Source organism: Brassica napus, chromosome C3 (genome assembly GCF_020379485.1).
Source record: "Brassica napus cultivar Da-Ae chromosome C3, Da-Ae, whole genome shotgun sequence".
Classification (NCBI taxonomy): domain Eukaryota; kingdom Viridiplantae; phylum Streptophyta; class Magnoliopsida; order Brassicales; family Brassicaceae; genus Brassica; species Brassica napus.
The window spans coordinates 20,831,174-20,858,131 of NC_063446.1; the positions used below are offsets into that span (position 1 = coordinate 20,831,174).

General features: G+C 32.3%; 5 protein-coding genes and 1 non-coding gene across 8 annotated transcripts; 2 read left to right on the plus strand and 4 right to left on the minus strand.

Annotated features, from left to right (window-relative positions):
* Positions 1–526: 526 nt before the first annotated feature.
* On the plus strand, positions 527–1,656 carry LOC106407548 (F-box protein At4g05010-like). Its single transcript, XM_013848424.3, has 3 exons — positions 527–914; positions 989–1,063; positions 1,165–1,656. The coding sequence occupies exons 1-3, from the start codon at positions 657–659 to the stop codon at positions 1,366–1,368; spliced, it is 537 nt and encodes a 178-aa protein (XP_013703878.1). The 5' UTR covers positions 527–656; the 3' UTR covers positions 1,369–1,656.
* Positions 1,657–4,345: 2,689 nt separating this feature from the next.
* Positions 4,346–6,446, plus strand: LOC111203970 (external alternative NAD(P)H-ubiquinone oxidoreductase B2, mitochondrial-like). 3 transcript variants are annotated; one of them, XR_002656382.2, is made up of 3 exons: positions 4,346–5,537; positions 5,620–5,691; positions 5,815–6,362. XR_002656382.2 is itself a non-coding variant. In XM_022698142.2 (3 exons), the coding sequence occupies exons 1-3, from the start codon at positions 5,394–5,396 to the stop codon at positions 5,908–5,910; spliced, it is 279 nt and encodes a 92-aa protein (XP_022553863.1). In that variant the 5' UTR covers positions 4,346–5,393; the 3' UTR covers positions 5,911–6,364. The 3 variants fall into 3 exon arrangements, 1 of the variants encoding a protein (XP_022553863.1); XM_022698142.2 differs by having other exon boundaries at positions 5,620–5,658; positions 5,815–6,364; XR_002656381.2 differs by having other exon boundaries at positions 4,346–5,691; positions 5,815–6,446.
* Positions 6,447–6,916: 470 nt separating this feature from the next.
* Positions 6,917–8,333, minus strand: LOC111203969 (heavy metal-associated isoprenylated plant protein 47). The gene is made up of 3 exons (XM_022698141.2): positions 7,945–8,333; positions 7,791–7,866; positions 6,917–7,278 (listed from the first exon to the last, which is right to left on the minus strand). The coding sequence occupies exons 1-3, from the start codon at positions 7,951–7,953 to the stop codon at positions 7,130–7,132; spliced, it is 234 nt and encodes a 77-aa protein (XP_022553862.1). The 5' UTR covers positions 7,954–8,333; the 3' UTR covers positions 6,917–7,129.
* Positions 8,334–10,988: 2,655 nt separating this feature from the next.
* LOC125584639 lies at positions 10,989–11,153 on the minus strand. Its single transcript, XR_007321550.1, has one exon. It is a non-coding gene; the product is annotated as a U1 spliceosomal RNA (small nuclear RNA).
* Positions 11,154–14,382: 3,229 nt separating this feature from the next.
* Positions 14,383–14,868, minus strand: LOC106408989. Its single transcript, XM_013849680.3, has one exon. It carries the CDS (start codon positions 14,790–14,792, stop codon positions 14,514–14,516), a length of 279 nt encoding a protein of 92 aa, XP_013705134.1. The 5' UTR covers positions 14,793–14,868; the 3' UTR covers positions 14,383–14,513.
* A 4,809-nt stretch (positions 14,869–19,677) lies between these two features.
* On the minus strand, positions 19,678–21,200 carry LOC106432434. Its single transcript, XM_048749453.1, has 3 exons — positions 20,927–21,200; positions 20,564–20,842; positions 19,678–20,006 (listed from the first exon to the last, which is right to left on the minus strand). Exons 1-3 carry the CDS (start codon positions 21,198–21,200, stop codon positions 19,678–19,680), a joined length of 882 nt encoding a protein of 293 aa, XP_048605410.1.
* Between the last annotated feature and the right edge of the window lie 5,758 nt (positions 21,201–26,958).

A 26,958-nucleotide genomic window follows, 5' to 3' on the forward strand; every position in this document is an offset into this window, starting at 1 on the left:
TCATAACATTAACCACATGGTAGATCTTTTACTATTCCTTTTTGTGCTTAATCACTTTATATAATCCCTAAATTTTAATGACAACTGTTATTCTCCAATTTTAAATGGAAATCTTACCCATAAAGCATCGAACTTTTCGTGATTTCATTCAAACAACATTAAAATATTTATATTCCTACGTGGAGAATCAGATCGATCGCCGTCAGCCTCCATTTCAGCAGAATCCAAAGGACACAAGTCAACCTTCATCGCTAAGTTTTAAAGTACACGTGTCAGACGATAACCATAAAGGTACACCGATTAATCAGTGAGTCTTACCTCACCCGAACGCTTCTCTCCATCTAACACCGTGTAAAGAAAGCGGTGTAGAAAAACCAGTTATTACAAGCCAGCCGAAAAGGACCGACCACCACTAACACAGCAAACCAATAATAACATGCCACGTGTCACAATTTAATATTTTTATTTAGTGACTAACGCGTTAACTGAAAAATATAAAGCTCATCGAAAGAGCTATTTTCTTCCTTAATCTTTTTTTCCATTTCTTTCTCTAAATTCAAAATTTCGTATTTTCAATCTTTGATCCTCAGAAGATTCACTCAATCTTTTAATTTTTCTATTTTTAACTCTTTAATCTATTTTAGATTTTGCGAGTTATGGCGTTGCCAAACGGAGAATTTGAGATTAGTTTCAGTCACGGTAAGCTTCACGGAAGTGATGAAGAAGTGGTAAGGTTAGGGTTTGTGAGGTTCACTCGAGGTTTGAGGAGCAAAAGAATTCTGTTTTCGAAATCGGACCATGAAACCGTTTCGAATTCCGATCAACTTGATTCGCCGCCGGTGAAGATTCCTTTGAAGAGATCTAAGACAGAACCCAATAGTTCTGTTCTCGAGTCTCTGCATCAAGATATTTTGGTATGTTTAATTTTAAAAATCTCATTTCTCTGTATAATTTTGATTTTGATTCTGACATTAAATTAGTTTCTCAGATTCGGGTCCTTTGTCATGTTGATCACGATGACCTAGAGAGACTCAAACGTGTCTCTAAAACAATTAGAAATGCTGTAAGTTTTCTTCTTTTTTCTTCTGAATTTAAAAACCATAATCTTTCCTATTAAGTAATAACTAATAATTTTCTTCTTCCTTTGTTGGTGAATTTATTTAGGTATTCGAAGCAAAGAAGTCACATTTTGATTATAGCACACCAAGAAAGACTCTGCCTTTTCGAGACCCAACATCGATCCTCGAGCAAGATTCGAGTTTGAGTGATCAAGATGAGGCAATGGAGCCTCCTAATGCACCAGTTCGAAGGAGGAAGATTAACCGTGAATCAGATTTGTCCAGGATCTCTATGGTTTTGTTCAAATGAAGAAGAAAGATAACAAGAAAGAAAAGGATTAGCCGCTAATTTGTGCAGACATGTGAAGACAAGCACTAGAGTGTTTTGGCATTTGCTTCAGTTTATTATCAGGGAAGCTCCTTATAAAATGTTTATTATATTTACTGATCATGTGAATATATAACAATTATTTGCGGATTTTGTAAGGTTAAAAAATATTATTTTGTGAATAGTTCTTTCGGTTGTGATTCAGAGTATCCTAAGTATTTGTTTTGTCCTTTTCAGTAGAAATTATTAACATTATGTTTAATTCTGCTATTTCTCGACTTTATCATATTTTTATTATACGTTTTCTGTTTTATAGACTGAAAAATATTTCAGAAAATAAAAGTTTACAATCTTTTATATTTTTATTCATTAATAATGATAAATTGTAAATTTTAATAAAATAATTGAATTTATCGAATTATTGTTGATTTAAAATTATTGAAATTTGTTCATTATAAAAATGATGTATTATAATTAAATTTTTTTTTGTTTTAATATGTATGAAAAATTAAAAACATCAATTAAATTTAAAACAGAGGGTATATGTAAGTGAACCCATTGAATGAACAGAAAATTTGTTTATGTGAATAAGTTGTGGTAGATCAAATTATTATGCAGACTTTAAACTTATCCGAATATCCACTCCACCACCCAAAATGGATTGTTTTAAAATTCAATACATTGCTCTTCCATGTGGATGTAGAAACTAGAAAGAGAAAAGAGGAAAGTTCTATTAAAATAGCAAAAAAGTATATTCACGAAAATTCTGACTCTCTTTATATTCACAAACCACACCGACCGCTACTTTTACTATCTGGAAGGTTGTTTTGTATATTATCGATCTATGATCTGTCTTTCTCTAAACAAAAGGTTCCATTAGAAATATTTTGAGTTTGTTAGAACCATCTATTCTTCTTTTCCGGGTTAAACAAATGATACACTGGTACTAAAGGGGCTTTATCATGACCTAGGTGGCTCCAGCCTGAACCATGCAATCTTGCACATACAATGTGTATTGGAATTCTGGTAACCTAATCATAGTGGTCGGTCGAAAATGGTTTTGTGGTTTACATTTCTTCTGAGGAGATATAAATGGGGAAATGGGATTATAACACGATGTTTTGTGGCATATTTTAATTTGCACATTCCAAATCATTTTTTTTTCTTTTTGGTAAAAATGTTAAATTCATTACCAGTTTTGAATTTTTTTACATATAAACATAAATGACAAGAAGCAGAGCAAACATACATAATTCAAACATATTCCAAATCATATATTTGGTCATCTGCACTCGACTGAATTCGACAACACAAAAGCAGGCTTAATAATCAAATAATAAGATCTAATATTTGCGAAACAAAGAAAAAACAAAAAAAAAATTCGTTAAAATATCAAGTTTTGATGATTGATTAATCATTAAGATTTTCTCTTTTTATATGATATATTAGCTATTGAGGTCTTCTCCAATGAGACATCAAAACAACAAATTTGCTATAATTTCATCTCCAACAAGACATCAAATTTGACATCATCATACTAAATTTGGTGTAATACTATTCACTATACCAAATATTTAAAATACATATTTCATTATGTTTCATTTAGTAATATAGTTCAGTTAGTATCATTAATTAGTTCAACTTTGTAACTAAACATATATTGTACTAGCCCTGCGACTTCGGTTTTCCGAAATCGAACCGAACCGAACCGTCGGTTTTCGGTTAACCGAAATTTTAAAAACCATTTCCGAAAGTAACCGAATTAAATTTCGGTTCGGTTCGGTCCGGTTCGGTTTTCGGTTATTTTCGGTTTTCACCTAAATTTCCGAAAATAACCGATTTTTATTTTCGGTTAATTTCGGTATAGGTTTTTAAAAAAGTTCGAATTTTCCGGTTAAATTCGGTTATTTCGGTTCAGATTTTCGGTTATTTTCGGTTAATTTCGTTTTTTCCAAAAAAAAAAAAAACCCAAAAACCAAAAACCAAACCGAACCGAAAACCAAATTATTTTTTAAAATCGTACCGAACCAAACCGAACTCAAAAACATAACCGAACCAAAAACCGAACATGTCGGTTCGGTTCGGTTCGGGGCAAAGTCGCAGGGCTATATTGTACAATTTGTATTTTTAACTTATTTTCACATAGTAAGAAAATATTTTCTTTTTATTTTCAAAATAAATCATTAAATGAGTATTATCATTTATCACTTAAAAATAATAAAAATAAACAATAATCTAAATGTGATAAGCTAATTATTTATTAATTATAAATAAAAAATAAAAATTATGAAAACTGACAACATTAAATAATATATATACTGTTATTTTGGTGTAAAATTTGGTGTTATGGTCGAAGATGACAAAAAAATCATGACACTAAAATACCAAATTTAGTATATTTTTAACACTAAATTTGGTGTCATGACTGGAGATGCTCTAATGCCAACTCCAGTTGAACACCAAGACTTCAAATTTGGTGTAATTTCATTTATAATTAAACACCAAAAATGATACCATTTTGCCAAATTTGGTGTTTGGTGAATAATATCACACTAAATTTGGTATAATATTATCCATTGCACCAAATAATATACTAATGTATTTTATTACTTTTCATTTAATTATAGATAGATTAGTATTATTAACTAGTTTTAACTTATACTAAAAGAATAAGGTATCATAATATTTCATATTTTCATTTCTATTTTCAAATTACTAAACATTAAAATATTATTTTATTTATATTTTTAGTTACTAATATAAATAAATGAGTACAAATACATCAAACTGTAATAAAAAGTGCTTTTCATTTTAAATGTATAAATTTTAATTTCAACTAATATTTTACATCAAATAAATTAATTAATACAAATTAACTAAAAGAAAATAATATTCTGAGCTGCATGATTTTGTTACAGACGATCTGGTCAGACTCTATCTTAGAGCAAAAGTTTAGTGTGAATCGTTGGAACTCGTTTTTGATAAAGTGGTGCAAACCAATTTTCGATGGGTTTTTCGACGGAGACGTCTGTCGGAAGGACCGAAATTTGGGCACGATGTAATCGTCACCGTGAACACTATGAGTTAGTGTATTTGCTCTGTCAAAATCAGAGTTGTTTTGAATGAAAAATGAATGTCCAAAGTGAATGACATGAAAAGTTTATAAAGCTATTATTTGGTTAAAATATAAAGTTTAACAAATATTTCACTTTGGATATTTGAGTTTAAGTTTAGATTTAAATATATTAATGGGATGTTATATCAATTAATTTATTTTGAAATCTTATTCAAAAAAATATAAACTCAATGAAAGCATATTGATGGCTTTGTGATTTGGTCAAACCACATTATGACTATAAAACTAATGTACAAGAATCTTGAGTTATGGAAATCAAATACTCATTAAGATTAGAGACGTTAATGGCTCCATAATAAGTGCATAACGTGTTGTTTCATTTCTTTTATAAAAGGAAGATAAACACTTGTTATAGATTCATTCTTTTTGACATTAAGCAAAAGGCTTACAATACTCTCGTCAGACTATACACAAAACTAGTTTCGCCAGACTTCTGATAGAGTGACGCAAATCAGAAGATTTTTTGCAGTTGTATCCTGAGATTCATTACGTTATCGAACCGTTGCAATACGAGACGTATTTTGAGTTAAAAAAAGAGATAATATCTCGACTCAACAGTTGTATCATCCTTTTTGTAATCTTTGATATAATTTTATCAATTTTATTCTTTACAATATTTAGTTCTCCGTAATTTATATAATAAGGTTTTATCATGAATCACGTTTCTGGAGGTCGCAGACCACATCCTGACCATGTGAAATTTCTTGCTTCTTGAAACCTCCATGTCATGGTCAATGTTTCAAGTTTCATGTTTCCATAAAAATATTGTATAGTGATTCATGAAAAGCTTTTTTCACAGGTTTAACAAGATAATCATTATGTTTGCTGAAGAAAAGTTTAGCAGAAATGGTATTGAGTTAAACTTGGCTCCATGGTGACCAAAGTGAATGAGAAAGATATATCTGCTAAAACCAAAGGAGGAGAGGTTTCCTCAATCCCTTATGGAATGATTGTCTGGTCAACTAGTATTGGAACTCGTCCTGTCATAAAAGATTTTATGAAACATATTAATCAGGTAAACTCTCACACTACAGCATCCTAGCAAACACATTTCATTATCTTATCTTGCTCTAAGAAACTGTCTTTGCAAATTGCAGGGTAATAGATGCGCTCTGGCAACTGATGAATGGCTTCAGGTAGAAGGATGTGATAATATATATATGCTCTAGGTGATTGTGCAACAATAAACCAGCGCAAAGTCATAATAACTTAAGCTTATATATTTCTTCTCGAACCTGGTCTTGTGTGTTTGGATTATAAACCAAGAAAATAATAACGGTTTCTTGTTGCAGGAGGATCTTCTAAAAGAAGCTGAAAGTGATGATGGATCAAAGAAGAATCCAGAAGGTCCCTTTAGGATGAGAGGAGAAGGTCGTATCCGTATCTAAGATTTTTGGTTGTGCTGTTTTCCGTCCCCGCTCCAGTCCCTGTTTCCAGCCCCGTACCCATGCCAGGGCTGCTTAGGAGGAGAACAAACGCGGCTGAGCTTCAAGAAATTGGGTTTCCATTGGACACGGCAGCCAGAGGCTTGAACAGTTTCACAAATTATATTTTTTAGACAGTTTCATTACAAAAAAAATTACTACTATCTATTTTACGCATCTCTCTCTTTTATGTGCCCACCAAGAACTAAACAAACTTCCTCATGAGAAAAAAGTTTTGATCTTTTTCCCAAAAAAACAAAGTTTTGATCTTTGTTGTCGTTTACCTATTCGTTTTATTTGTTTGTAATAAAATAATGGCCAAAAAAGACGACACGGACATTGCTTCGTTTATTTGGGCAGTCATATTTGAATTTAACGGTGATATGACTCCAGTTTTTGTCTTAACTCTTACGATAGTTACGGCATACCTTACGAGCACAGCCGGGCTTGACCCAACACAATTGAAACATTTTATTGGAGCCCCCATTATGTGGTGCCCGTTTAAAATATATATATATATATTAGTATAATAATATATAAAATGTTAAATGCAAAATAAAAATAACAAGAATAGTTTATGAATGATTAAATTTTTAGATTAACAAAGTTATAATGAATAGTAAAACATTTTTATTTTAAAATTATAAAAATTTGCAATTTATTGAAATTTTAACTTTTGTCCAAAAAAATAAAAATAAAATTACATTAAAATTTTTATTTTGTGTAGGACCCCGGATTCCCAGGTCTGGCTCTACTTACGAGGAATGCAATTTTTTAGCAATTTTTTTTTACATTGGTGTCTAATTTGCTATGTAGGTGTTAGAGATTAAGCTTTCCAAGGTTGTTTGTTTGGGATTTTCCCTCGTGTTTGGTTATAGCGAGCTGTTAGTTAGATCTAATGATATATTAGACATCGACATTAAAAAAGGATAACACGTAAAATAAAATAAATAACATATTACAAAGATAATTAAGGCAAAATAGGAATTAAGATAATACTTTTTAACACTATGTTATAACTTATATAACTATAGAAGTAAATATTTGAATAAAGAAACAGTGGAATGATAGCCATGATGCGAAAGAGAAGAAGATTAGTGTGAAACAGACTTCACCAAGAAAAAAGGGTATGATTACTGAAAAAGAGTGCAACAAAAGTGGGAAATATGATTTCGCTTTTATTCTAGGAAGTGTCAACATCAGTGACGCTAATAAGGTCAGCAAAACCGACTTTCTTGCGTAGCCGGAGGACCAAACCGGCGGCGTCGATTCCTTCACCGATCACCACCACTTGATCTTTTTCTTTTCCTTCTAACCCCACAAAAGTCACTCCTGCTCCATTTTTGACAAATAAAAATTAATTAAATCATAAAGAAACAATCAAGCACGCTAATCATGCTCTTAGATTACGTAACATAACCAAAATGTCCGCGCAAGAAATCGTTGTATATTGGTAATTAATTTATGGAACCCCGATTTCTATTTCAACCTCTATAAATTAATAAACAATAAAACGAATATATTATAAAAGTAAATTTTATCTATTTTAGTTGGATCACCATAAAAGAAAATCTGAACAGAAAATATTACATATAGAACCAAATTAGAAAATATGTATTACTTAAATTTTTTGAAAATTACAATTCTCTTTAAACTCATCTTAATCTTTACTTATCGTACCAATAATTTTTAGTTTATTTACTGTTTGATCAAATTGTGAAGAGCTCTAACGTAATAACCGTATATATATATATATAATCATGATGTTAAAATTTATTTTGCAGAGTTATCAATTAGTATCTTATTTAGTAAAAGGGTTAATACTTAATAGTGAGATATCTTACCAGTGGTTTGGCCTCCGATCTTAAGAGCTGCTGAGCGACATTTTTCGCACCTCATATTTACCGACATCAAGATTTTCTGCGAATGAACATTCCAAGATTTTTATATAACATTAATAATATCTAATATAAACCATGGGCTATATATTTAACCTACCTTGGCCATTTTATGGAACCTCTTGGGGGGAGTAAATGAAGCTTTTCTCTCGTAAGTGTTTCTAATTAACGTGTAGGCAATGCAAGATTTCGATACATGTTATATATAGACAATACACGTCTGAGGTTCTTGCAGCATAAGTTGCGTAACGCGTCTATACATATTTGCGTGTTATAACAATGATCAGGAATAACCAAGTTGCTTTGGTCTAGTGGTATAGGAGCTCCAGCTGGAAGTGCCCGCCCCTGGGTTCGAGCCTTGGCCACTGCGGAATTTACATGTGGGCTGCAGCACCCGAGACCGAAGACCGTTACACGGTGAGCCACATGGTGACGCCCTGTCAGCGTCCATGCTCACTTCGGTCTCTAGTCTGGACCACCTCGGTGGGACCAGGATACTCGGTTAGCAAAAAAAAAAAAAAACAATGATCAGGAACATGCAGGGAAATTTTCATTGTAATTGCTTCGTAGTTGGGTCCTTACTCCTTAAGTAAACTTAATTTATAAATGTTGACATTTATTGAGATATAATATAGATTGACTTATGAGAGTCATCGGACAGGTCGATATAAGTTATTGAAACTTTAATTCTAGGTAAGGTAGTTAGATCTGACCATGCATTGATTGATGCATATCAAAAAGTATGAAACTAGAAAGTCTACAATCAGGAGAACCGTCCTGAATTATCGAAGGCCTAAAGTAAATCAATAAAGTGTTAAAGTTCTGCCTTGTTTGAATAAAAACAAATATCAACCGTAAAATAAAATAAAACAAAAATAATGAAAAATGAAAAATGAAAATTTGAAATTGTGAACAATAAACGGAAATATCAATTTAACATTTTTTTATCAAATTGAAAACGAATAAGAAAGGACCATGGACAAAAATGTATCTCAACTCTCAAGTGGTTGAATGCCTTGTCTTTTAAGTAAAGTACTTGACCGAATTTCATGCACTTCCCAAATATTACCCTTAAACTATTCATCATCACGTATGTGAGTTTAATTGAAGGTCCTGTGAAGATGATTATAAGAAAAACATATGCCAAGGAGGAAAAGAAGAAGATAACGCTAACCTTTATTGGTAATTAATTAGATTTAGTGACTACATGAACAGCAATACTTTTCTTGTCGCTCAAAGCCTAATAATATTAGTTGCACAAGATTCAATAATTTTAAGGACCAGAAATAACCTCAAACGCAATGTTCTTCTACTTAAAGAACATGGAGTTCACAAGCGCTTGTGCATCTTGGCGTTGCAAAGAGTTCCCCAAGGATGACATCCTTTGCCTTTATCCTATTGTTATTAGAAACTTTTAGAGTCAATTTCTTCAGAAAATACTTTTTACTAGCTTCAGTTTAATTGCATATCCCAAGCCTGGCCTTTAAATTCCACAAACTTGAGTGATGAATAACAATAGAGGAGCATCAATTTGAAGTTCGGTATACGTAATTATGTCGATTCTCTTTAGCATCTGAGAGTGCACTGTGATTTCTAGCATATTATAAAGGAAGGAAACAATCTCTACCTTAACCAAGAGGTGACCTAACTGAGTCGTAATTTCAAAAGTGTCGGTATATTGATTGATATATGGTATTTTTGACATCTTATATATATGTTTTATAATTGGTTTTCAAGTCTTTATCGAGTCTTCAGTCATTACAGATCTGGAGTTACATATGAGGGAACTAAGATCATCTGGAGCAAAAGAGTCAGAAAGAACCCGAATTGAAGATTATCATGATCGGAAGAAACCTTGCAGGCTGTTCTCGAGCGTGCGGAGCAACCCGAGTGCATATTTCTGCGGCAGAGATTTTATGGAAACTTATAATATTTTGAGATTTGCCCTAATCATCCAATTTTTTTTCTCATAGCCGCTTGTGGCTCCCATATATCTTTTTTTTTCTTTATTTTTCTACGCTATTTTTTACAGAAGAAACCAGACCCTAGAAGTTTTAGACTTCGCTATTTGCTACTTGTTAGGGAGAAGGCTCCATCTCTCTCGTCTAGCGAAAATTATCCTAAACCCTCTTTTTATCTTTGTTATTTACATGCAATATTATTCAGAATTGATGTCTTCAGTCTCTGGTGTCATATCTGAGTAGTATGCTTGCTTAGTCTATGGTGTTAGGGTGTTAGATCTATGAACTAAGCATAAATAAGTTAATCATTCAATTGTCTTCATTCATAATTGTTCTTATTACTTACATTATTCTGATAGCTTAATGTCTGAACTTAAGTTTATTCTACTCATTAACCGTGTAGTAGATAGCTTGACATGATATGAATGAGCTTTGCATCCCTAACCAGCGAAAGTAGATGTTAGGGTGTTTTGTGAACAAATCGGACTTGATCTTAATGTTTGTCATCGCGTGTCAGTGCAAACGAGAGTTTAGGTACTGAGATCGATTGACAAAAGGTGAAGCGCCACGAAAGTGGGCTGATCTATCTTAAGTGATCCGAGTTCTAGACTAGTGCTAAATTGAACTTGAATAATTGTTTGGCTCACACCTGTTAACACCCGATCAAACCACCCTATGCTAGCATTCTCTTTAATCTGAAACCAAAATCAAATCCTGTTACTTGCTTGTTACGATACCTTAATCTTTAAACCCTATATTGTTTTAGTTTAATATTGATCCCATAAAGATAAGGTGTAACCGTTGGTCTCTGTGGATTCGATCCTAAAGTGCTACATCGACATACCATTCGATTGTGGTAGTGTGCACATTAGGTTAATTGGTGTGTGTATACACATAATATCATATATTAACTTAGGATATCAAGATGTTGAATCCTGATACCAAAAAAAAAAAATGCTAAATCCTGCATGTGTTCATATCGTCATTGATGTGATTAGCTGTATTTACAGTGTGCAAATACATAGTTTAGTGAATAACAAGGCCCTTTTGAATCGGAACTTGAAGCTATGAGATACCAAATCAATGGAGAGATATGGCAAGCTATAGATTATAAGGGTTGTCAATATCTTTTCTTGGCTATATGCAAATTTGTTTAAGTGAGAATATGTAGGATGAAATGATGGTAGGGGCTGCGCGAACGCAAACCCCCTCTGCCACAAATTATGACATAGGCTCTTCCACTTGGGAAGACCTTAGGCCTAAGCACCCTTCCTTTATGTGCAATGGAAGTCGCTAGCCTAGGCCACTCATCTTCTTGATCCCGAGTACACCCTGTCCAGGTAAGTGATTTGCAAGAAGCCGCGAGTGTGTTTTTTGTATTGAGTTTCCAAAGGCCTTTACACGTATACGATGTGGGACGTTTATAAAATCTAATACTTTCCGCTGTTCTTATTTTTGCAACATGAACCGCGTGCCGTCTCAGTATCCCCTTTGTTGAACGCCGTGCAGGAGAGAGCTTGATAAATATGCGAACCGGCAAGCATTTGTTTAGGTTTCTAGTGGGCCGGAATTTTGGGGCTCATATCAAGTAACATTTAACTAAAAGAACAATGTCAGGACATCTGGGCATCTGTAGCAACTCAAGACCTTATTTAAAAAAAAAAAAAAAAGCTTCAAAATGAAAATTTAAGAGTTAATTATTCCAACCATAGATCCTCAAAAAAATCTTTAAAAGTTTATTCATTGCATTACAGTTCTTGACATTAGCAAAAGTTACTAATAATGATAAAACTTTACAAATACATATAAAAGATACATTTAATATATTATACAACACACAATTTAACAATATTATATAATAAAAGATGACATAAATTACATATATAATAAAACAACACTCATACACACAAATTTTAAAAAATTACATATAAAATACCAAATTAATTAAGCATTATTTCCGTAATGCTCCCATATGTGCTCAATCAAAGCATTCCAAATAATATCAGCCATATTTCGATTATCTTGGAGGCTCAGGGTCCGGTTAACCGATGAATTCTGGTATTTTGATACACTGGTAAGATATGTAATATTTAAGTGTTTATGTAATTTTCTTTAATTTGTGCTAAGTTTGTTTACTGTATTTTTATTTTGTGTGAACTTTATTTAATGTATTTTTCTATTCTGAACTTTATTTAATGTATTTTTCTATTGTGTGAACTTTCTTTTGATGTTATGTAATATTTATCATATTTTATTTTATTTTGGTACTTAAGTTACTCTAAATTAAGTTTCATATATATATATATATATATATATATATATATATTTTAAATGAAATAATTATAAGGACCAAAAAGAAAATAAAAGATAGTTTTGAGGATTTGAGGTTGAGTTGGAGTGATAAAAACCTCAAAATTTGAAAATTTGAGGTTGGGTTGGAGATGCCCTTATAAAGGGTGGTATCAAACCTCATATAGGGTGGGCAGTGAACAGAAATCCGGAATTTTAAACTCGTCTGGGTATTCTTATATATCTGATCAGATTCAGATATTTAAACTTTGGAAAATATTCAAGTTCGTTATTACTCAAAAATTTTGTATTTCAAAATTTACTATTAACTTAACTTTATTTTCTAGAATATAATAGGTTGGACAATTAATAAGTTATGAGATAAAAAATTTGAAAATATAGCATTTATTGTTCCGAGAATTTGAATGCAGCTTATGTTATAGCATGAAACAAGAAAGTTCACATACATTTTAAGTGAGTAGCAAATCACTTTTTCCATAATTATACATATATTATCTGATCTTAAGCCGTAGGCATCATCAATATAAAACATTTTGAACAAAATGAGAAAAGTACATTAAAAATATAGGGTTGAATATATATTCAGTTATTGGATTTTCATTCAAATTTGGATATTACTGTTTGGGTTGGGATATCCAATCTGGTTCGGATATCCAATATTCCAATCTATCTTATTTGAATATCTCTTTAGATATTTTAATATTTTTATTCGATTTTAATTCATATTTTTGATCGGTTCCGATTCAAGTTTTCCGATCCAGATAAAATGTCAGTGCCTCTGAACAAAGACGAGAATATTCAATTTCTGGCAGTCCTAAACAATTGAAGCACGTTATTAGTTAGTGGAGCCAACCTCAACCAATGGGGTTATCTTCGGTCCAAAATCGTCTTAACTACATCTCGTACTTATGGATCAAAAAAAAGGAAGAGCAACACTCTTTTTTTTTTAACAAGAGCAACACTCTTTTTGACCCAAAATGGGTATTAAAAAATGGTTCCTCTGAACATATCTCAAATATAAAAACCAATTCTAAGCATAAATAAGTAAAACCTTAGCCTACCATCTTAAGAAAATTCAAAGTTATTACACACGAACGGCATCTAAAATTTTATCGAAATCCTTAAAATTTGTATAGCTCAAATGGATCAAAATTCATATGTCGTTGTATCACTCAGGGGTTCTCCCTAACTCTCGATCCTTTTATGGATCCTCTTATATTGAAGTATTCAGTGCTAAAAAAAAAACAAAAATATTTATCATAACAGTGATGAAATCCAGGGGCGGATCTACAGTATTAGGTACGGGGGCACGTGTCCCCGACTACTTTATAAATTTACTTAGTTATTTATTTGCATATTAAACTTTGGTATAACAATTGGAAAATATGCCCCTGTTAAATCTAGTCCTTGCAGAGTTCGAAGCTCCATCTTTGTATATTTTTCTTTTGGCTGTATAATTAATGTGTGGTCTGACACGTTAGCAGCATTTGTCTACATTTTGTTTTATTGCTAATACTAATCTTTTTGTATTGTTAGCATATCTTTTCTTTATTTGTTTTTCATAGTTTCTATTACATTTTCATGTTTAGATTTCAATTTTTGTGAAACACATTTCAAGGTTTTAATAGTAGACATTCACAATTGTTAGTAAATGAACAAATCTAGTCAATATATAAATAATAAATAATTCATCATTTCAATTTAATTCTTAGAGTTTAGTTCTCTGAGGTATAATGACCAATAATATGTATGACATTGACATAATGTTATATATATATACAATAAAATTTGAAGACCCTCTTTTCTGTATATTTTTAAATTAATTGTAACGTGTTGTAACTAATAACATATTTTAAAAATATATAACTTTAAAAATTAAAACGAATTGAATATAAATAGTGCTATTGTTGTTTTCACAGTTTAAAGTTGTTTATCTTTTATTATTAACAGTTTAAAATATTTAATATTTAATATTTATTTATTAATCTAATATTAATATTAATTATATGCCCCCGTCAAATAATTAGTCTGCGTCCGCCACTGATGAAATCTGATCCGGAGCTGTTATCCGGCAGCTTGGCTGTGTCGTCTTACGGAGTCTAGTTTGCTAGGTCTATGGCTGTACCGTCTTTTCTTCAATTTCACTTGTTGCAAAGTTTGTTGCTTATCCCCATTTCTGAGAATATGGAATAAAATTCAAATTAAAAAAAAAATATATATATATATATATATATCATAACCTATCCACATACCGTACTTTCATGAAATTTTGTGAAAAACTGTTCACCACAACTTTTCGTTTTGTACACTGATTTACAGAAATTAAAAAAAACTACAAAGATCAAAAATATTCACATATGGATATGTTATGATTTATATATTATCATCTCCACCGGATCTAACAAGATCCCCAACAGCTCAGAAACATAACCGTCCTTAAAGATTCCTCTGCCTGCCTCAGCTTCTCGCTCGCCGCCGCACCAAATCTGCTCGATTCTAGATCGCCTCTGAGTCTCCGCACAGAAGACGACGACGGTGATGCGACGGAACTATGCGGCGAAGCAGAACTAACTGAGGTCGATCCTTTGACGGCCGATCGGAGAGTCGTCGTATCGCCGCCGCTAGTACACTTGTCGTTCATCAAATCACAGGAAAACTGACTAATGAATCTGTTCATCTGCAGCAGATACACTTTGACTTTTCAAATTCTGAAGAGAGGAGTTCTCTTTTCGATTGAGAGATTATCGCTTTATATAGAAGGAAAAGTGAGAGAGCCTGAAGATTTGGGAGAAACAACCGGATGAGGCGGTAAAACCGGAGACTCGACGATTCGTTGGGAGCGCTATTGGATAAGTGACTGCCACGTGGCTGTAAAGGAAAGTTCCCGACATGTTTGTGAGGATATGATCGATGAGTAAATGGATATTTTAATTTCTTTCTCTTTAAAGCGTTTTCATTCAAAAAATAAATTAAATATCTGCGTCGCTTTCCGCTGGATAATTATGCATGACGCTGGTGTAATCTCTTTTAACACGGGCGCGGGATGTATATTTTTCATACAATTTATAGTTTATAGATACTAAATAGTATAGATATAAAATACATTTTTCATATTACATATTTGTTTTATATCACATGTCCGTGCACATTTTTTTTGGTTTTAGATATTTTATTTTCTGGATAATTACATATATATTTCAAAACACAACAATTAAATGGTTTCATTTGTGATACATTAGTTTATTATTCAGATTTTTTTGTTGTATTGTGCTATATATTTTTCTTATTTGACGTCTGCTGCATTAGTTAGATAGTAATATTTTTAAAAAACATCTAACCATGTATTAATATACAGTGTGAAAATAATTATTTTTTAAAAAGGCTGTATTAATATAAAATTGAATATATGTATTTCATATTATATATATATATATAAATTTATTTTTATACCACATAAATTGAAAAATCAAATATAAATTTTACAGAAAGTAAAGTATACATAAATTTTTTTATCTGAATTTAATTTGATAAAAATATACACCCACCTAAATCTACATCTTATCTATTAATTTTATATTTATTAACATTGGGGTATATCACTTGATTTTATCATGCATTATCCAATAACTACATTAACATTATGGCGCAAATAAAAAAGTTGTAAATGAAGTCTATTTTATAACTGTTTATTCCAGGAAAAGAAACAAAAACGTGTATCCAAAATCCACTGACGGTCGGACGGTCGGCTTACCTCTCTCTTATCTCTGCTTTGATGTTCATCTGTAGAAAAGGGATGAAGAGTCAAATCCACTGAAATCTACAATTTTATGTTTATCCACTTCATTCACTCAACTATTTGCTAAGTCGATCGATCTTTTTACATGATACACTTACCAATGACACATCTTCTTTTATTTCTTGGTGTTTGTGGTGAAAGCATGCTTCCATGAATGTAAACATTTCGCTTGAACTCTCCAATTGTTCTTGAAAGGACGAAGTTTTGTGAGAGGAATAAGAGCCATGACCATAGACATTGTTAGGATCTCAATTTTTTATATGTGTTTGACGAAAATAGAAGAGATATACAGTGAAACCTCTATAAATTAATAATATTGGGACTACACCAAAACTATAATTTTTTTATTAATTTATATATATATTAATTTATCGATATACTAATTGAACCAAAAACTCAATTTGAGACTATAAAATTATATTATTTTATAGAGATTTTTAGTGTATATTACTTTATAGAGTATTAATTTAAAGAAGTTATACTGTATATACTGCCGATTGGAAAATTAGGTTAAATTAGAAAAACTAAGAACTGATTTGGTTAGTTTTGATAAACTCGCACAATCTAACCAAAGTTTTTAAAAATTTTAATATATATTCCTTTTTATATTTTATCTTATTTAAAACAGAATATACCTTATTAAATAAGGAAAACGTGTTTTGCAAGTTGGATATCATTCATTGGCATGCTTCCATGAATGTAAACATTTCGCTTGAACTCTCCAATTGTTCTTGAAAGGATGAAGTTTTGTGAGAGGAGTAAAAGCCGTGACCATAGACATTGTTAGGATCTCATTTTTTTATATGTGTTTGACGAAAATAGAAGAGATATATATACTGTCGATTGAAAAATTAGGTTAAATTAGAAAAACCACGAAATGATTTGGTTAGTATATACTTGCAAAATCTAACCAAAGTTTTTAAAATTTGTAATATATATTTCTTTTATATTTTACCTTATTTAAAACAAAATATACCTTATTAAATAAGGAAAACGTGTTTTACAAGTCGGATATTATTCATTGATTTGTGGGACTGCATAAAATTAGCAAAAAAAAAATCATAATGACATAATGTTGTTCTGATATTTTTTAAAAGGAGACTGCGTATTATTAGGAAATGAAATCGTAACGTTGTTTTGATTTTTATAAAAGGAATATTTAGTTATGATATTCAAGCACACTAAACTGTCATTGCGTAGAATTAGAAATGATTTTTTGAATGATGTTGCGTTTTAGGAAATAAGTATGATTATGTTAGATTTTGTACTCATATTAAATATAATGATATCCAAAATTGGGTAAACAGTTAAATTCATAATCCATAAAATCAGCAACCGAATGTTGCTCTTTAAAAAATCGGCAACAGTTACTAAAAGGCCAAACAAATTTGAACATTTATTTCTAACCAGACAGCCAAAATTATGGGCTTAGTTACGGACTGGTTCACATCAATTTAATTAAAGGGCTATTAGTGAATGCATTTAAAACGACGTAGTTTAATTAGAGTGGCATCATAAGGTAATTTTTGAGGAAAACTCAGGGTCAAGTACGAAATGTACTTCTGTTTTAATAGATTACTAGATATTGACCCGCCTTTAAAAGGGCGGGTATATTTTTTGTTTAATTTTTTAAAATATTTTTTAAAATTTTTAATTTCTATGTTTTTTGTTTTTTTTTTAATTAATATTAATTTAATTTAATTTAATTTAATTGTTGGTAACTATAGTAAGTATGTCAAGTTGCATAACTATACACTTGTGCTTTATGCATTTCGGAAATTATTTTTTAATTTTATTCCTTAAATTTGTGACATATTATATTTTTTCGTAGTTACCTAACATAATTAGTCAAGAATAATCGTACAAAAAAAATCGATTTGGAATCGACCTAAAAATTAAAGTCTCATGTTTTATTAGACATGGCATATATACTCGAAAGATTCTTAAAATGTTATATCCGAAAACTAATATCAAACCCAACCCACACCAAAAATCATGAATTTAATATATTCAGATAAATATATTTACGTAAATGGTTACTATAGTCTTCACTAATTTTTAGTAAATTCACATTTAATAAATGATTTTTAACAGAATAACCTATTTACAATCTGTTAAAATAAATGAGTTTAAACGAATATTTATTTCTATTAAAAGTTTATTTAAAGCCTGTTAAAACCTATTTTAACATCATTTTAATCTAAGATTATATAGGTTTAAACCCGTTAAAACCTATTCTGTAAAACATTCAGAATTTGAATAAATTAATGTCTCGATGAATAAATCATAACTTCTTGGGTTGAGATGTAAATTATGTTATTGTGGTGTAAAAATGATTTTTTTTAAATATATCAAAGTTAATTTTAATCTAAGATTATATAGGTTAACAATTCACATTTGATATAAATCCAAAAAAGAAGGATATTTGTTATTATATATATATATATATATATGTATATATAACTGTCAGTAATATACAATTCACGTTTGATATAAACAAAAAAAAAAGAATATTTGTTAATATATATATATAACTGTCAGACTGTCAGTGATATATTTTTTCAAAAAACAAAATTGTCGGTGATATATATGTGGGTACCGAGAACTTTGGGATGGAAGTTACAAATTATGTGTTGTATAATTTGTTTATTTTGCTTTATTTAAAATGCAGTTATAAAATATTTAATTTATTTTTAAGTAGGTTATATGGAGAAAATAATAATTGGATTAAACCTTTATTAATAGGTCATGTTCATAATTTAATAGAATAGATTTTAAAAACATTAAAATATTTATATATTTTTGAACATATTACATTAACTGATGTTAGGTCAAATATTAAACGTTTATATTAGGGATTATAAAGGGTGTTACATTATGCATAATATATAAGATGGTTATATTTGAGGTAATATAAATAGGCATAACCACATTTGGAAACAACAAAAATGGTATAATTATTCACATCTTACACGTCGGTTAATCAATTTAGTTGAGAGAAGTGGGCCCACCATTTTCGTTTGATTCTTATGAGTTATATAGGGAGTTACGGTAAGTTGTTTTAAATAAAAATGAATATTATTGATGCAGTTATAAAATAATCAGTTTCTTAAAATTAGTTGAACTCTACTTTTATTAACTGGTCATACTGCTGTTTTAATAGAATAGATATTTTCAATAGAGCAATATAAAGAGCTGCGGTAACTGTTGCTGGAGTATTAAAAAGAGAGTGGCAATTGTTCCTAGTTCAGTTTGAAACGTGGTAATTTTGGATTAGTATAAAGATTATCTCCTTTGAGATTCAACTCAGTGGCGGATCTAGAAAATAGAAACAGTGGGTGAAAAATTTAACATATAATTAATTTAAACAAAAATTAATATTTTATTAAATTTGCAGTAAAAAATCCAGCTAATATGATAAAGAAAATAACTTTTACAAAACAACTCTACGCTCATTCATCTTTTGAAATCTTTCTATCACTCTCTCATTTGAAACTGAGTCAAACAACTCTTTTTCAATAAAGCAAACCATACAATCACTTAGAAATTGATCTCCAATTCGATTACGTGCAGCTGTCTTCATTAGTTTCATTGCTGAAAAACATCTTTCGACACTTGCGGTGGTAACCGGTAAAGTTAAAACTAACTTTAGAAGTCTGTAAGCCAAAGGATGTGCAATATGTTTCTGAGTTTTCACCATCAAACATGAAAGATCTCCAAGATTCTCTACATTCTTAAACCTCTCATCTCTGCGTATATTATCGATCTAGATTTCAAGTTGATGCTCTAAAGATAAAAGCTCACCATAGCTAAAATCATCTGGATAGAACTTAGCTAATCTCACCAACTTTTCCTTGTCAAACCCATGGAATGAATCAATCGGAATTTGCAAATCCAGAACTGTGCAAAAGCAGTTGACCTTATAATGATGCAGATTGGTTATGCTGGTTCTCTTTCTTGGCCTCCTAGGATCAATAAAATCTTCTTCCATGATAAGAATTTCAGCATCGTGTTTCTTACAAAAAGAAGCAACCTTAGCCATAAGCAATTCCCAACCATCATCTCTAAGCTTCTGCAGTTCTCGCTTAGTGGATTCTACCAGTGACATAGCATTCAAAATATCTTGATCTTTCTGTTGCAAAGCCAATGACAAATTTGCAGTGAACCCCAAAATTAACAACATTAGATGCAAATAGAGCACACAATCAAATGTGTGAAAATATCTGAGAAGACCATATGCTTGATGTTTCTTTACGTCTTCTATGCCTTCATCCTGGATATACTCAAGAACTTTAATGATAGTAAAAACAATTCTTCCAGCCTCAACAATGTTTTGTGATGAGAACCCCAATGAGTATTTGCAGATCTTGATAAAGAACGTTCCTAATTTTGTCATGTCCCAGTCTTAACATCACCGCTGCTGTTTCTTTTTTCTAAATCTTCACGTTGAATTTCTCGAAACATATCCTGTCTCTTACAAGAAGCCCCAACAACATTCAACAATGTAGAAATCTTATTAAAAAAATCAGTAATATCAAAATGTATTTTTGCAACTGCCACCACAACTAGCTGAAGCTGATGAGCAAAACAATGAACATAATATGCTGAACTAGTTTCTCTCGCAACCAATGATCTCAATCCATTGAACTCACCTCTCATATTACTAGCTCCATCATAACCTTGCCCTCTCACATTTTTAATGCTCATCCCATATCTAGCAAACAAATCATCTATAGCAGACTTTAGAGCTAGTGAAGATGTTTCTTTTACATGAACAACTCCAATAAATCTTTCTTTGATTGCTCCTCTTTTATCAACAAACCGTAAAACAACACCCATCTGCTCTTTATGAGAAACATCAGCAGACTCATCAACCAGCAAACCAAACACACCATGGCCAATTTCTTCTAAAATAGCTTGTCGTACTTCTTCTGCAAAGGAATGGACAATATCTTTTTAATTCACTGGAGAAATCATATGGTTATTTCCTGGAGCATTATTCAAAATAACCTTACGTATATCATCATTTTGTTCTCCTGTGTATTTCACAAGCTCCAAGAAATTATCTTTATTCACAGCCTCTTCTTTCTCAGTATGGCCACGAAAAGGTAATCTTTGTCGTAACAAGAATCTGGAAGCATTAATCGAAGCATTTAAGCGAATACGATACTCACTTTTCACCTTATCATCTTGCTTAAACAGAGCATGTACTATAGATTGGTTTTGATTCATCAAATCCTCACACATCTGAGCAGCAATAATATGAGTATTGTTGGGTGGTTTACCCATATGAGTAAGCAATCTATCTGGCTTATTCCAACTACTAAACCCTTCTTTCACAAATGCATCACTACCACCTTGTTTTCGTACCTCATCTTTAAATAAGTAGCAATATAAACAAAATACACTTTCTTTTGATGTGCTATACTCGAGCTAACTACCATATTGATCAAACCAGGCTGGATTGAATCGCCTTGTCGAACCAGATATCAATATTTGTTTAAATTTATGACCATAAGGTTGGCATGGACCTTTAGTTAGATATCTACGTCTAACCTCGTCTCGTTGTTTTGCTGGATAATTCATTATGTCTTTCTTTTCACCGGGGTCAGATGGTAAATCATCGATATTGCTATCATGTACTGGAGGAGATTTTCTTTTGTCTTTCCTTTCACCAGATTTAGATGGCAAATCGTTGATATTGGCTTCAGGTACAGGAGGTACTTTTTGAAATATTTTTCCATTAATTTTTTCTGGAAAACAAAAAAAAAACGGTTAAACAATTTAGTCGTACGGTATGAATTTTAAAACTACACTTTGACAATTAAAAAGAGGACATGGCCAAAACTTTATAATACTTTATCATCATCGCATCACTAGAAGAGTTTAGTTTCTGTAAACTATAATAGGTTACTTTAGTTTTAAACTTATACAATTAAAATAAACTATAACTATGAAACATTAATAAAAAACAATTTAACAAAGGCAAAAGGTTACCTCTTTCTAGAAGACGACGAAGAACACAGACGAGAAGGAAAATTTTGATTAGGGTTTTTTTTTTAATTTGTATATTAGTTAACTAACTTTATAATTATGTCAATTTTCTAAAATAAATAAATTATTTCTGAAATGGGCTTTGGGCAATATAATTGAGTGGGCTGTGGGTGCAAAAAAAAATTTTTTAATGGTGGCAAACTTTTTTTAATAAAAGAACTCTTAATAATTTTTTTTTGGTGGTGGCAGCTGCCACTTCCCTAGTCCACGTGGATCCGCTCCTGATTCAACTATTCCAAAAACAAGTATGAAGCTTTTATATGAAAAATCTTTGGTCTTCCACAAACAAAATAGATTTGTGTTAGTTTACTTTGAATCCCTACTGGTGTATCATTTTTCTATATTTGTTTTGGTAGTTCTCATTGTTTAGAATTATCTATCTAGAAGGCTTAATAAGACAGGAAAAAAAAAACTATGCATGACGCTGACCCAAAAAATGTCAATAATAATACGATGTTTTAGTTTGACGATAGACATATTGTGATGTTTTATTTTTGGTCGAATATGTGATGTTTATTTATCATTTCCAAATAACGAATTTTTGTTTTACATCGTTTTGACAGTTGGGAACTGACCAATTGTTTATATTTAAAATTTCGGGTTTAATTGTTTACAGTTTATAAACTTAAACGAATGTTTTAAAATTGTTTTTACATTCTTAATTATCTATTAAAAAAACTTAAGATGCTTTCCCACTTTGGATGTTTGCTGAAGTGGCAAACTTGTCTGCCAAGTATGTAGTTGTTTTTTTCCTCTTTAAATATTATTATAGACTATTAGCTACTTGAATCTGAGATTGGCTCCTAAGCATCGTCGTTCACTTATGTGGAACACTAATCTAAATATTAAGGATCATCTTCAGAGTTCTCATCTAATCAAAAGAAACGATTAATTATGTTTGGTTCTTGTCAGGGGCAAAGTCAGGCGGAAGAGTATGGGTGCACGTGCGCTCATTGTTAATTTAATTTAAACGTTTACACTAGATCGGATATATTTTTTGTTTTAATTATTTTTTAAAATTTTAATTTTAATTTTATGTTTTTTAACAGGGAAAATTTTATTTTTACACTTTGTTTGATACCATAATTTAACTTTGCCATCAATCTAGAGACATTTTCATAAATACCTAAACCATTAATGGCCAAATGACTAAACTAACATTTTTAATCTATCTCTGATTTTCTCAATCTTAAAATCTCGTTGTCGTCTTCTTCGTCAAGCTTCGGTGCCATCTTCATCGAGCCTCGCCGTCGCCGTATTCAAGAGGCGATTAAACGAGTCATATATATAGGTAGCTGCACATCTCAGAAATGAGCGCATCCCTCCGGTGTTCAATCGGCGACGTTGCTGCTCCTTCCTCCTGAACATTGTTCTTTCTCCTCTTATCTCTCAGCTCCGGTGAATCCTCCCTCCAGCTCCCGCCGATGACGCGTCTTCAGCAAATCCCGATGGTGTCATTCCTGCTTTCTTCCTCTGCACCGACGACTCAGATAACTCAGCTCAACCATGGCGTTCACCTAAGTTTGAAGAATCCCTCAGTTGCACATGGTATTGCTCTTGGGTTGATGTCTCCAGACCCTCCCAAACCACCAGATCCGCCGGATTTGGGATCTGTCATTGTGGAAGCAAATCTTGTGACAGTCTCCTTTGAGTATGATCTTTCATCTTCTATGTATGGCCTTGATTTGCTTTAGGTTACGATGGGGATGGACTTGAGGGTTGTTCCGGCAGAGGAGTGGTGGGAAGAATGAGGGAGAGATTCTAGCCTCGACGGTGAACATGACCTAGGCCTTATGGTTACGAATTTTCTCGAAACGGGAGGTGGTGGAAGCGGTGGTGGTGGTGGTGATTCGTGGTGTAGCAGCGATAGCGATTCTGAATTTCCGGATCCTTCTTACCTTTCCGATAAGATTCGGGTACCTTAGGTCGATTTTGTTGATTTTATTGGTGTTAGTATACGAATTGGGATCGTTTAGTTGATGAGGTTCCTTATGATCATGTTGAAGGGTAGAGAATAGCGATGGAAATGGTAGAGTGGATAATATTTTGTAGTGCTTGGACATATGGTTTAGTATGATGCCTTTGCTATAGATTGTTGGTTCTTGATTATTGAAGGAAACATCCAAGTATATGCCTTATGCTGCTGCTGATAATGTTCTCCTTGCCATTTCAGAATAAAAGTACAGCAAATAACATCATTGATTTTGTTTGAATGGTATCAGTACATAGTTGCTAATCACATTCCAATGGATAGCACTTGCCTAGAGAATTGTTGCCAGTGTGCTCTCTTCTGCTGCTTATAATGTTCTTGCAGCTCCACACCCCTTTGTGGCTGAGGATTTCTTCACAATTTCAAGGCTCATCAAAATGGTGTATGATCACCTTTGTAGCCAAGTTTCTTGCTGCTCTTCATGCCTTTATTACCGCAGCATGTTCGGGTAGCAGTTCACCGATTGTCTCCTCTGATTCCCGTGGCTTCATCTCACCAATTAGCACTTACGATGTTTCAATTTTAAGTTGCTTAAGTGTTTTGTTTGTCTTTATCTGTGTGTATGTTATCTGCTTAGCCTTTGATGCAGCAGTTTCCTTCGTCATTTTGGTTGTGTTATTTTGTTTGCTAAACAATATCTCCATTGATTGAGCTTGATTTTTATTTTTAAAATTTGGTTTGATCAAAAAGAGAACCAGTATATCTGGAAAGCTTTCTAAATTTCTTATTAAAGTATAATTCATTTATAAGAGTTTATTAAAACAGTCTATAAGGATATGTATAAAAAACTTGAACTTAGTTTTCTACAAGGCTTTATAAGGATTATATAAATAATTTATAAATGTTTATAAATCATTTATGAAGATTTATAAATCCTTATAAATACTTATAAAATATTTATAAGGGTTTATAAATCATTTCTAAGAATATATATATATATATATATATATATAAACTATTTTTTTTTTGACAGCGAGATATTCACAGACTCATATTGACTCTGTAAACCAAATCGGCAACTCCGCATCCATATGAACGACGAAAGAGGGTTGTTTCCTAGCACTACGTGCCAAGCTATCTGCTCTTTGGTTCTCCGTTCGGGGAACATGGATGATGTCTGAGTTGAGGAAGCTTCTTCGTAAAAGCTTGATGTCTTCCAGGTAAGTTTCAAATGCTGGCCATTCTTCTGGTTCCGAAACCATCTTCACCAATTGAGAACAATCCGTTGCAAACGTAACCTGAAACTGTCTTAGATTCTTCATACATTCCATTGCCCAAATCAACGCCTCCACCTTCGAGTGAAGAGGTGATAGACATGACCTTACATTCCTTGCTCCTAATAAACCATCATAACCTGGTAAGGTACTATACCATCCTTGTCCCGAAAATAGTTCATTTTTTTTCCACGAACCATCTATAAAACACCATCGTCCTGTAGTTTCTAATGTAGGTCGGGTCTGTACTTGCGTCTCCCTTCTTTGATCAGTGATAACATGTGCTTCAGCCCAAAGTGTCGATTCCAGTTCCGCTAATCTAAGTGTTTCCCTTGGATCAATATCCAGATTACTAAACACTTTATTGTTCCGACCTTTCCATATATACCATAATATCCATGCAAATTGGTGATTATCCATCTGTGGAGTAACTCGCCAAAAGAGATGATCCATGTTACCAAAAAAGGAACAAGTAGGGAAAAAATTCGGATTCGATGGTATTTTAGATAGTGCCCACACCTGACGTGCTGGAGGACATTCAAAAAACACATGATCAATTGATTCCTCCGGGTCTCCGCATCGAGCGCAACAAATATCCCCTTGTATTCCTCTCCCCCGCAGATTCTTCATTACCGCTATACAACCTGAAACGAGTTGCCATAAAAAGTGCTTTAACTTCGGCGGGCACCTCACTTCCCAGCAGAAAGCTTTTAACGGATCCACTGTGGGTCCATAAAAATCTGATGGTTTTTCCTTATCAGGATAGACCCGTTCCACCTGATACCCTGATTTGACCGAATATTTCCCATTATTAGTGAAATGCCATCCATTCCTATCATCCATCTGATGTCTACTTAATGGAATACTTTCAATAATTTGTGCATCATGATGATCCACCAAAACCCTGATTGCCTCAAGATTCCAAGTTCGGGATTCCAAATTAATGAGGGAATCCACTGTGAGATCCGGGTAACTGTTGTGAAGATTTTTGTTTGCTGGTCTCGGGCGAGTGGCTGGGATCCAAGGATCATTCCATACTGAAATAGATGAACATGTTCCCACCCTTTTAATTAGTCCTTTACAAACCAGAGATCTAGCAGAGATCATACTTCTCCAGCCATATGACGGGGAGTAAGATCGGATCGGTTCAAGGGGTGAAGCATTCCTATAGTACCGTCCTTTAAAGACTTTAGAGAAAAGAGTGTTTGGTTTCTCAAGCAGCCTCCACAGTTGTTTTCCAAGCATCGCCGTGTTAAAATCCATAAGATCCTTAAAACCTAATCCACCATTGTCTTTAGGGATGCATAACTTATCCCATGATTTCCAATGCATGCCTTTTGTGCTCCCTCCTGGACTCCACCAGAATTGAGCTACTACACTCGTTAATTTTTTAACTGTAGCTTTTGGTAAACGATAAACAGACATGACATGATTTGGCAGAGCCGTAACCACCGACTTAATAATCACCTCTTTCTCACCTTTAGTAAAATATCTAAAAATCCATCCATTTACCCTATTATTCAAATGTTCTTGAACAAATCCGAACACTTGGACTTTAGATCCCCCAGGGCTTTCGGGTAACCCTAGATAAGATCTCATTCCTCCTAAATTCTGAATACCCAGAATATCTCTCAACTCTTGTCGACTGGACTCTTCAATCTTGTGTCCAAATTGAATTGAGGATTTCTGAAAATTAATTTGTTGCCCGGAAACAGCCTCGTACTCTTTTAAAATCCTGAGAATAGTTTGACATTCTTCTCTGTTTGCCTTATAAAAGAAAATGCTATCG

What these genes read in the sequence shown, in the direction of transcription:
- LOC106407548 (XM_013848424.3), top strand. Translation starts at nt 657, where the DNA reads ATGGCGTTGCCAAACGGAGAATTTGAGATTAGTTTCAGTCACGGTAAG. An exon ending in CTCTGCATCAAGATATTTTG is followed by an intron (nt 915 to 988) that starts GTATGTTTAATT and finishes TTAGTTTCTCAG; the next exon opens with ATTCGGGTCCTTTGTCATGT. An exon ending in CTAAAACAATTAGAAATGCT is followed by an intron (nt 1,064 to 1,164) that starts GTAAGTTTTCTT and finishes GAATTTATTTAG; the next exon opens with GTATTCGAAGCAAAGAAGTC.
- LOC106408989 (XM_013849680.3), bottom strand. Translation starts at nt 14,792, where the DNA reads ATGAACAGATTCATTAGTCAGTTTTCCTGTGATTTGATGAACGACAAG.
- LOC106432434 (XM_048749453.1), bottom strand. Translation starts at nt 21,200, where the DNA reads ATGGGTAAACCACCCAACAATACTCATATTATTGCTGCTCAGATGTGT. An exon ending in AGAACAAAATGATGATATAC is followed by an intron (nt 20,843 to 20,926) that starts GTAAGGTTATTT and finishes ATTCCTTTGCAG; the next exon opens with AAGAAGTACGACAAGCTATT. An exon ending in TGGAGCTAGTAATATGAGAG is followed by an intron (nt 20,007 to 20,563) that starts GTGAGTTCAATG and finishes TGTCACTGGTAG; the next exon opens with AATCCACTAAGCGAGAACTG.
- LOC111203969 (XM_022698141.2), bottom strand. An exon ending in GATCGGAGGCCAAACCACTG is followed by an intron (nt 7,279 to 7,790) that starts GTAAGATATCTC and finishes AAAATGGAGCAG; the next exon opens with GAGTGACTTTTGTGGGGTTA.
- LOC111203970 (XM_022698142.2), top strand. Translation starts at nt 5,394, where the DNA reads ATGGTGACCAAAGTGAATGAGAAAGATATATCTGCTAAAACCAAAGGA. An exon ending in TTATGAAACATATTAATCAG is followed by an intron (nt 5,538 to 5,619) that starts GTAAACTCTCAC and finishes TGCAAATTGCAG; the next exon opens with GGTAATAGATGCGCTCTGGC. An exon ending in CAACTGATGAATGGCTTCAG is followed by an intron (nt 5,659 to 5,814) that starts GTAGAAGGATGT and finishes TTCTTGTTGCAG; the next exon opens with GAGGATCTTCTAAAAGAAGC.